At 36.3% G+C, this 10,260-nt stretch overlaps 3 protein-coding genes across 4 annotated transcripts; 2 read left to right on the top strand and 1 right to left on the bottom strand.

Annotated features, from left to right (window-relative positions):
- Positions 1-843: 843 nt before the first annotated feature.
- LOC109210734 (galactinol synthase 2-like) lies at positions 844-3,520 on the top strand. The gene is made up of 3 exons (XM_019374190.1): positions 844-1,248; positions 1,877-2,197; positions 3,024-3,520. The coding sequence occupies exons 1-3, from the start codon at positions 916-918 to the stop codon at positions 3,354-3,356; spliced, it is 987 nt and encodes a 328-aa protein (XP_019229735.1). The 5' UTR covers positions 844-915; the 3' UTR covers positions 3,357-3,520.
- Positions 3,521-3,751: 231 nt separating this feature from the next.
- Positions 3,752-7,385, bottom strand: LOC109210735 (lipid phosphate phosphatase epsilon 2, chloroplastic). 2 transcript variants are annotated; one of them, XM_019374192.1, is made up of 4 exons: positions 6,893-7,385; positions 5,652-5,877; positions 4,236-4,306; positions 3,752-4,067 (listed from the first exon to the last, which is right to left on the bottom strand). In XM_019374192.1, the coding sequence occupies exons 1-4, from the start codon at positions 7,166-7,168 to the stop codon at positions 3,840-3,842; spliced, it is 801 nt and encodes a 266-aa protein (XP_019229737.1). In that variant the 5' UTR covers positions 7,169-7,385; the 3' UTR covers positions 3,752-3,839. The 2 variants fall into 2 exon arrangements, with proteins under 2 accessions (XP_019229737.1, XP_019229736.1); XM_019374191.1 differs by having other exon boundaries at positions 4,236-4,309; positions 6,893-7,384.
- A 1,627-nt stretch (positions 7,386-9,012) lies between these two features.
- LOC109210730 (dirigent protein 1-like) lies at positions 9,013-9,345 on the top strand. Its single transcript, XM_019374186.1, has one exon. The coding sequence runs from the start codon at positions 9,013-9,015 to the stop codon at positions 9,343-9,345; it is 333 nt and encodes a 110-aa protein (XP_019229731.1).
- Positions 9,346-10,260: the final 915 nt, after the last annotated feature.

A 10,260-nucleotide genomic window follows, 5' to 3' on the forward strand; every position in this document is an offset into this window, starting at 1 on the left:
CCTCTTTCTTATATATAAAGTTCTTTTGAACGATTAAATTAACTGTAAGAGCGTAATTTTTTTTATAGAAATAAAGATGAGATATAATTGTAATTTAATATGCTACTCAGACTTTAGCATAAGCTAGTGTTACTTCCTCACCATCTAAGGTGTAGCCTTCGGACAGCTACACTTAACTACAAAATGATCTTATTGTTTAATTTCTAACGATCTAAATAAGGAAGATATTTAGGCGACATAATTGACCTATTAAATTCTAAAGATAAGATATCACATATTTGGAAACTAAAAACTTATCGGTTTCTAAATTAATTAATCTATTCTTACTTCAACAGAAAGGCCGATGTCCAATTGTCCATCATAACAAATTGATTTCGAGAAGTAGCTTATCTTTAATTTGTTGAAAAGGAAAGAAAGTAGGTGATATTTTATTAGTAATTAAGAAACGAAATCCAGATGTTAATTTTTTGTGCAATGTAGGAATGAAACAATGGTAGGAGGGCCAGATGGACTGTTATCTAGTGTTATCAAGTTTGGTAATTAATAATAAAATACAATGACATAAAAACTTTAATGAGTTAACATAATTTATTTCTGGTGAAATTAAAAAAAAAAAGTTAACACAATGTATTAAATTTTTAACACTTTGGCGCCACTTGCACCGCTTATTTTGTAACTGACGAAGTCAAAAGCATTGACACGACGTCGTGCTCGTGCACACAGCTATCTGGATTTTGTTTCCCATGCAATTTAATTAATATTTTGGATATTTTATTACATTGCCTAACGCCTATATAAGAGAAGGAAAACACTCGAAAACTCATCAACAAAACACAAGAAATCTTCTCTTCTTAATAAACTTTTTTTTCTCCCTCTAAACTCACAAAGAATCTCTTCTTTTTTTTTCATTTCAAGATGACTCCTAATGTTGTTGGACGTGCAAACAAGGGTGCCACTGGTTTAGCCAAGGCTGCAAGTTTGCCCAGCCGTGCCTATGTGACATTCTTGGCAGGGAACGGGGACTATGTGAAAGGTGTGGTTGGTTTGGCTAAAGGGTTGAGGAAGGTGAAATCTGCTTACCCTCTTGTGGTGGCAGTTTTACCTGATGTCCCAGACGAACACCGCCACATACTCATCAACCAGGGCTGCATCGTCCGGGAGATCGAGCCGGTTTATCCTCCTGAGAACCAGACACAGTTTGCTATGGCTTATTATGTTATCAACTACTCTAAACTCCGCATCTGGGAGGTATAACAAGTTTCCTTTTAAGTTTGCATTTGAGTTATAACTTTTAGCTGTATAGATTAATTTCTTATATCATTAGGTTAAGATTATCTACAACAATAAGTAATTATCTATAGTAAGCTTAATTTAGTATATCCTAAAATATGTTGTAAATGACTAGGTGGATGCAACGTATTATCAACGGGTTCATCAACTAATACACTTGGTTACTTTTACATGATGAGCATAGATATATACGTGAAAAAGTCACTAAAATATAACAGTGAAATTCTGAACCGATAATTGCAAAAGTGCAGTGATCCAATTGTGAGAAAATAAAGGTTGTACTGGTTCAAGTTTAAATGTTGGATCAGTCTCGACCACTTAAAATGCAAATACTCTAAAACTTTTAGACTACCAGTATATATAATTATATAAGTCAAGTCTTTTAAATTTAAGTTGTAAACATTGACAATATAAGTCTAATATACACTGTCAGTGTACAAGTTCTATTACTACATGTTAGTCCTTTAATATGACCGACTCATATACGTTACACGCCCTTTTTCTTTAATTCCAATCTATAGAAAAGATTGATTTGGTGCTAATTGCTGAGTGGAGTATTAATTATTATTATGTTGACTAAATGCAGTTTGTGGAGTATAGCAAGATGATATACTTGGATGGAGATATCCAGGTGTTTGAGAACATAGACCACTTGTTTGACTTGCCAGAGTCCTATTTCTACGCCGTGATGGACTGTTTCTGTGAGAAGTCTTGGAGCGATAGCCCACAGTACAATATTGGGTACTGCCAACAATGCCCAGATCAGGTCCAGTGGGCTGAAGAGTTAGGCCCAAAGCCCAGTCTTTATTTCAACGCGGGCATGTTCGTATTTGAGCCCAGTATCCCTACTTACGATGACCTTTTGAAGACCCTTAAAGTTACCCCTCCAACATCTTTTGCTGAACAGGTAACATTATTCTTGGCCTTTTCTTCTTGTAATTTTATCTTTGTCCAAATCCAAAGAGTTTATATGCACCATGTTTACTTTTCTTAGTCGGTATACATAGACTGTAGATTGATTATATATATATTATAGATGGATCAGTAAATATATTATATGTCCGTCGGTTATTTTTAATTTAAGCAGTTGGGTGAACGACTATTTAGGTTAATTCTTCAATAATTGTTTACATCATCAATGTATTTTAACTAGTTATAGTAGGTTCCTTTAAATGCTTATTAGAAAAATTTGCATGTAATTGTCTATCAAGAAACGGTAAAAATAGCACGGGCTAGCTAGTTTTTGGACTGGTCATTCAAAAACTGTCAGCGTTTGCAAAGTCATTGAAAAATAGCCATTATTTTGCTGCATCACGGAAAGTTCCAGCATAATATACCGGAGATCGTTGCACCTGTGTATGAACTTCCAGCATATTATGCTGGAACTCCAACACGCGGAAAGTTCCAGCATAATATACTGGAGATTGGAGCACCTGTGTATGAACTTCCAGCATATTATGCTGGACTGGTATATTATACTGGTACTCCAGTATAATATACTGTAGGTCCAGTATATTATACTGGAGTATTTTCCGGATTTTGAACAGTGTTTTCGTTGAGATTTATCTTTACATGAAAAGTGACTAAATTTCTATTACTTTTGAAACTGTGACTATTTTTGAATGAAACTTGTAAATCTGGCTATTTTTGAATTTGCTCTTAAGAGACATGTAGAACTTAAACTCTTGTCAAGATGACTAAAGTGGGCTTTTGTTTTGGTGAAACTTTTGTAGGATTTCTTGAACATGTTCTTCAGGGACATTTACAAGCCAATTCCAAATATTTACAACTTGGTTTTGGCCATGCTGTGGCGACATCCAGAGAATGTAGAGCTTGACAAGGTGAAAGTTGTTCATTATTGTGCAGCAGGGTCCAAGCCATGGAGATACACAGGAGAGGAAGAGAACATGGACAGAGAAGACATCAAAATGCTGGTGAAAAAATGGAGGGATATATACAATGATGAGTCGCTGGATTACAAGAATGCCAATGTCACTAACAAATTCATGCCAGTGCTTCCGAAGGGCGGCGTTGTTCGCTACGTAACCGCCCCCTCTGCTGCTTAGTAAAAGTAGAAACGATATGACTTATACACTTCTAAATGACCGAAAAAAGAAAAGAGATGTTTGATTCTTCCTTTTCCCTATTATTGAGGTGTCTAGGGTCTATAAAAAGTAAGTTATATATAGTACTATATAGCACGGTTTTGGCTTTGTTCTCTTTGCTTAGAAGAGACTATGTATATTTAGATAGGAGAACGTGCTATTTTAAGTTCTCCTTGAATTTGTATCCACTATGAATATTGGAAGAATACATAAATGAACTACATAGTATATTACTATGTTGGTATCTAGTTGATTATGTTACAGTTTGGAAACCGAGTATCAGCAAATGACATTTCCATAATCCTACAATGGGCAGAAATAGCAAACGAACATTTATAAGCAAAGTTGAGAAGAAATTTTGCGTGGAAATTATAAGCTTTGTATGGTTAATTAGTTGCTCTAAAATGATCAATGTTAGTGTTTACTTTCTCACTTTATAAAGAATCAGTTTTCCTCAAGAACCCAGTATCGAACCACATATAGGAGAAAGCTGACACAAATGGCGGCAGTGCCAAGAACGATAATAAGCCGAACCCACAAGTGGGATATAAATGCCTTCAGGACTATTGCATCCCACAACCAAAACCAGAAAACGGAGAAAGAGAATCCTAAAACAGCACCTACGGCTACTTGGCTGGTTGTGTGAAGCCGTTGTGAAACCCGTAGCCATGACTGCACAAACAAAAGCAACGAGCATATCAATTTATGGCTACAATAGTTCAACTAAACTAAGGTTTCGTGCAGAAAATTGGTTGAAAGCAGGCAGAAGCCAGCTGCTCTGCAAGCATATGAAATAATTTGACAAAAACAAACTAAATAAAGGTTCGGCTGTACACTTACAAAGTAGGAGCCAATTGCAAAGATAAGTGCGCTAATGACTGCGGTGATTCCGTTTAACCCAAAATATTCTACTACTGTGACAAACAAAAAGAAAAGATGTATCAGAGGTTAGGTAGTTTTAACGCCATAGCTGCACACAAAATTTGTCAAACAAGAAAAGGAAACTTGAACTGTCAAACAAGGCACAAACTCCCTGTGTCCTTTCTAGTGATCTTATTCATCAAATAAGAACCACATTGTTCTAAGGTATATCTGAGGCGATATAAATTCAATCTGAATCTATGACAGTAGAAGAGCACTCGTGAACATGAACATTTGTAGCAGACAGGTTAATCAAGTTCAGAAGTTATCTTAACGCATCATGATAACATTAATTTGAAGGGCTGCTTGTACAGGCACAGTACTATCTGAACATACTATGAGTCGTATCAATGTCAATAAGAGTCATAAAGTTTAAGTATGTGCAACACAATCACATACAATTATCACATAAAGGGAAGAAAGAGTGCAAATTCAGCACTGCGTCTCACTTTTTAAGGCCAAATTAGGATTATAATTTGCTAGGTTAAAAGCTTGTAGACTGCCTGGAAACCTTAGTATCTTATTCACCTTATATTATGAACATAGAGTTCCCTGTCAAGCCGTTTGGCTTGTGCATCTTCGACTCTCTTTACAAGAGTTTCAATGTATTACTAGAGAAACTTTAAGCATGCATGTAGATTGATAACAGATGAGAAGATTTTGAGCACTATATTGTTGTAGCTTAGCTCTTCAGGCTTTAGTACTGGTATGTATTGCAAGAGATACTGAACTTTACAGCAGATTTATTCTATAGATTCAATCATGATTGAACAGTTCGCACCTAAGTTGCTCTGACACGTCAGTTTAGGTGCAGGAAAATAGCATACCTTATCTAGGAAATCAATCCTTTACTTATCTACTTGAGAATAAAGAAGAAATCCACACTTTACGAGCTATACGTAAATATTCCACAAAATTTCTCATAATTTAGAAATATTTTTATGTTTTTATTTTTTTGAATTATTTTTAGCCGGATACCCGCACCCGTACTAGGATCCGTGTCCACGAATCTTATAATTTACATCTTGAAGGATCCGACCTCTGGATCTCGACCGTGTCCGAAACCCGCACCCGTGTCCGAGCAACTTAGGTTCCCACTTACATCTAACTATTGCCTAAAAACCTATGTAATGATCTATAACCGTGGATGAGTCCCTTTCTAGACGCAATTCACATTCTATTATATCCATGATCAAAGGAGAAAAGTCGTACAGATCAGTTAATTGATTGATTAAAATCTTCTAGGAAGTTCTGACAGGGAATATGTGATAGATATGAAGAATATCTAAAATCAAGTATAATCCCTCCATCTAAGCAATTGGCTATGAAAATTACTTGAGACAATACAGAATGTCGCTGCATAGATGATAGACTGTGCATGAGAAGATGGCATTCCAGGGTCTGATCTTAGTGTAGAAACGGGTCGCTCTTGGTTCAGTATTCTCTTCAGTACAGTTGAGAGCCAGGCATTCAGAACAGAACCAGAAGCAGCCCAAAGTGCTTCTGCGTCATGCCTCCAAAGGAAGATTATACCAAAAACTGCAGCCACCAGCCACTTACTCTGCATTTTAAGGTAATTATGAAATTAGAACGCTTTACGTATCATTAATTTATAGTTCCATTTCCAGAAAGCATGATGATTCAAATGATAGAGTTAATTTGAAAGTCTTTTACACGACATTACAGAAAAGATCACAGCTTCATGGAATGTATTCTTTCATTAATCACATATAGAGGGTCAGAGAATATCAGATAGCACCCTCGATGACTTGAAATTACAAGCTTAACATTAGCTGAAAAAATGTGCGAGTTTGTAGGACCAAAACCCAACCTAACACCAAAACTGGTAAACCAGTTGTAGTCTACTTCCTAGGGTGCAGGCAGATTCTATTTAAAAGATTTAAATTTTATGTTATCATGAGAATAGATACATTATAATATTCTCAAGTTCAGTTATTCCAAAACTTAATGAGTAGCTCGTGTTGAGAATCAGGGGCTTGTAATAAAATGAACAACAATATGGTTGCAGATGCTGGACTCTATCAGGGTAATTTTACAAGGTCTTCTAATTTTATACAACTCCAGATGTTAAAGCAAAATTCAGCATCAAACATGCTCCATAAGGCCATACTACTTCCAGTTTCAGCTTAAACTTTCCGTGAACAAGCAAAAAAAGATGAATAATGAGAACTCACTAGTCACTACTTTGTAGCCTGGGTAACTAAACATTAAACTAAAATTTAATTTTTATTTTTTTTGTTGCTAAATGCAAGGCAATTTATTAGAGCTAGTAGCAAGAAGGTACTACAAAACACACCAACTTCTACATAAGAATTCTAAACTCTTTTCTGTAACATATCAGGAAAATCTCCAATCAACCTATATCAAACTATAGCTTTGTCTTAGAAACATTTAATTCAAACACTTATCAGCTAGAAATGCCAAGAATTCACCTCAATTAAATAGTCAAATTAAAGAACAATCTTTCCCTCTTTTCTTTTCAACAATAACATTGTAAGCACAAAATAAATCAAGAAACGGTACGAACGGTTAAAATGGTAAGAAAGTAAACCAACCAACTTATTGAGAGTGGCGTTGAGTCCACCAGTAGCAGAAATTGAGGACCCATCAATGAAAGCTTCTTGTTCAAAACCTCCAATTTTTACACCCACTCCATCATCACCTACACTAGCTTGACTTCTTACTAAATCCGCCATATTGGGATATGGGTATTTTTTATCACGGGATAAGAAAGTGAATTTACTACGGAAATTCAATTTAGAAGTGGAAAATGATTTGGGTTTAGGAAACTGAATTAAGGGTGAAAAAACAAGGGTAGTTATGGTAGACATTTTGTGTTGTATATTTTTTTAGTTGAAAGCAGAGCCCCACTGGCAGAAATATAATGGGACGAGTTCTCAACTTACATGAAGAAAATACAAGGTTTTGAGAATTTAAGTGGTAGAAGGAAAGAAAAAAGAAGAAATTAATAACAAGTGGCAATCGTTAGTTCGTCAAATAATCCCATTTTGTTGGTACGATTCTAGAGTTTGGCGCATAGCTGATAGCACTCATGATAATTGAGGAAGCTAGCAGGTTATGCTGGAAAATGTTAGCTTGCGCTCCATTTTATACTAAACTAGTTAAACAGGAAATATTTTTTTACAAAATTTGTCGATATCGAAGGAGTAAATTTTTAAAATATAAAAATAACTACTATATACATATATAAATATAATTAAGAAAAATATAAAATAGAAATGGATATAATTAAGAAAAGACATGAAATAATTTGAAATGGATCGTATAAGGAAATAGAAAATAGAAGGCCAAAATCATATGCGGCCCCCTAAATTTGTCCAGATTTTCCTCTCAAGACACCTTATCTAAGCTATATTTCAATTGAACACTTATATTATTTAAAATTGTTCATATTAAACACTTTTTGCTGACATGGCATAGTGTATGTAATACACCTAAAAGCAGCGCGTGAAGGGCTTATATCTAGCCAATTTTTTTTTTAAAATCTCTTCTTCTCCATTCTCTCTTGGCCACCGGTTCCTCCACCATCAACCACCGGACGCCACCACCACTGCAATAATTATTTTCTTTATCTCTTTCAGATCTGGAAACCATCACCACAATCATCCCTTTCTTTTTCTTTAAACCCAACAACACCCGCTACATTGCTATCTTATTTGCCGGAAAAAATAGAGATCGCCATCACTCTCTATCTTCTCCCTCCCTCCCTCTCTTCTCCCTCCCTCTCTTCTACCAAAAAAATTAATACAACCACAAAAGTTAGAACTAAAAAACTAAAAAAACGTGAGGTGTAGGGGGGCAGCAGCGGCTGGAGGGGGTGGCGACGGCGGGTAACTGGTAGATTCAGTTGGGTAAGAGATTTACAATTTACAACCAACAAAAATTAGATTACAACAATAAAATAGTTAGCTCTAGAAACCAAAAACAAACGTGCGAAATAGAAAAAGGAGGTGGGACGATGACTGATTTGTTTGGTAAGAAGAAGAAAGGGAGAGGGAGGGTTGGGTAGGTGTGGGGATCGGGATTCAGAAAATAGTTTTTCTTTTTTTCTTGGCAGAATAGCCTAAATGGCACCTATACTGGTGCCACTTTGTCATGTCGGTCCTTCTACTTTACTTTTTTTCATCCAGACACTTCAACTTGTTCAAAATTCATATTTTAAACCCCTCTGACCATTGACCAAGCACATGTGGCAAAATAATGGTTGAGCTGGACAAAGTGAGTGTGATTCACGCGGATAATGAGCGTGAATATGAACATTTGAACAAGAAATTATTAAAATAAGAAGAAAAGTCATTAAAATAAGTAAAAAAGAAAAGAAAAAAACAAAAGATATATGTCTCTTTTTGTTCCTCCCTCCCCCTCTCCCCCCCAACGCTTCTTCTTCTTCTTCCACACTGTACTCCCCCCCCCCTCCCAACAACACTCCCACTGTACTCACCCACCTTCTCAGCACACTCCCCTCCCCTTTTGTTCCCCAGTACGCTTCTTCAGTACGCTTCTTCGTCAACCCCCCCCCCACCCAACAACACCTCCTCCCTTTTCGTTCCCCCCGTACGCTTCTCCCCTCCTACTTTTCATCGCTGATACGCTCTGGAATTTATACTTGCTTCTTCTTTTTAAAAGAAGTTGCATTTGGCATAGGGATGCAACAATGGTTGCAATGGATGATCCAGTAACTGAAGGTCCAGATCCAAAGTCCAAAGAGATTGGTAGAGCGCAAGGCATGTACATAAATTCACAGTTAGATGGTAAGGGACTGCACTTGATGTTTTCTGTAATTTTCGCTGATGGGAAATTCAAAGGGAGTACTTTGGAGATTCAAGGTGCTGATCTTTTTGCAATGAAGGAGAGGGAAATCTCAATTGTTTCAGGGACGATTTTTTTTAGATTTTTTAAAGGTTATGGCATTATGACAACTCACTTTATTGATATTCCTAATCTCAGAGCCATTCTTAAGCTTCATGTTACTGTCAAGCATTATTGACGTTTACTAGTTCTATTTATTGGTAGTTTTGTGGGTCCTATCCTAAGTTAAAGTTGCTTCATGATTCAATTTACAATTCGAATTGTAATGTCTAGGTTGATAGATTTCATGAAGAATTTATGATGTTGGAAGGTTTTTTTTAGGCAACTATTTTCTGAAAACTATTTGGTGATGTACGCTTCTCCCTTCCCCGGCTTCTTCTCCCCTCCACCTTCTGGTTGTGAATGGAGAAGGGATATGAGATGGACAAGGAAGAAGAACTCTGTGAATTTGAGGGAAGAGAGGTGAGGTTGAGGTATTGATTTTCTTTTTCTTTTTCTTTAAGGAAATAGTATATAATAAGTGTTTTTAGTAGATAAAATATTAAAAATGACATGGAATATGTTGTGTCATCCACGTCAAGCAAGTGAGATACACACACAGTCAGAGGGGTTTAAAATATAGATTTTGAACAAGTTGAAGTATCTGGATAAAAAAAAGTAAAGCACATCTGCGACTATAGGGCCGCAGGTGCGGTTATATCAATAACTAGTAGTGTAACGACCCAACTGGCCGTTTTGCCTTTTAGAACCTCGTTCCCCTAAATAAAACCTTTCGTACTTGCTTTAGCTAATTTACGACTTGCGGGGACGGTTAGTTCGGGAGTTGGAAGAGTTTTGAGTGAAATATGCCTAATTGTTTCTTTAAGATTCTCTTAAAAGACAAAGTTTGACTTCGGTCAACTTTTTGGAAAAACGGACCAGGACTTGTGATTTGACGGTCCCGGGATGTCCGTGGAAAAATATGGGACCTGGGCGTATGCCTGGAATCGAATTCCGAGGTCCCTAGCCCGAGTAATGAATTTTTATTGAAAATTGTTAAATTGAAATCCTAAGAGTTTAATAAAAAGGAAAAATGCTTGATCACATTGATATC

This window comes from Nicotiana attenuata, unplaced genomic scaffold, assembly GCF_001879085.1.
Source record: "Nicotiana attenuata strain UT unplaced genomic scaffold, NIATTr2, whole genome shotgun sequence".
NCBI lineage: Eukaryota > Viridiplantae > Streptophyta > Magnoliopsida > Solanales > Solanaceae > Nicotiana > Nicotiana attenuata.

What these genes read in the sequence shown, in the direction of transcription:
- LOC109210734 (XM_019374190.1), top strand. Translation starts at nt 916, where the DNA reads ATGACTCCTAATGTTGTTGGACGTGCAAACAAGGGTGCCACTGGTTTA. An exon ending in CTAAACTCCGCATCTGGGAG is followed by an intron (nt 1,249 to 1,876) that starts GTATAACAAGTT and finishes GACTAAATGCAG; the next exon opens with TTTGTGGAGTATAGCAAGAT. An exon ending in CAACATCTTTTGCTGAACAG is followed by an intron (nt 2,198 to 3,023) that starts GTAACATTATTC and finishes AAACTTTTGTAG; the next exon opens with GATTTCTTGAACATGTTCTT.
- LOC109210730 (XM_019374186.1), top strand. Translation starts at nt 9,013, where the DNA reads ATGGTTGCAATGGATGATCCAGTAACTGAAGGTCCAGATCCAAAGTCC.
- LOC109210735 (XM_019374191.1), bottom strand. Translation starts at nt 7,168, where the DNA reads ATGTCTACCATAACTACCCTTGTTTTTTCACCCTTAATTCAGTTTCCT. An exon ending in GACATTCTGTATTGTCTCAA is followed by an intron (nt 4,310 to 5,651) that starts GTAATTTTCATA and finishes TGTTTGTCACAG; the next exon opens with TAGTAGAATATTTTGGGTTA. An exon ending in TTGCAATTGGCTCCTACTTT is followed by an intron (nt 4,068 to 4,235) that starts GTAAGTGTACAG and finishes TTGTTTGTGCAG; the next exon opens with TCATGGCTACGGGTTTCACA.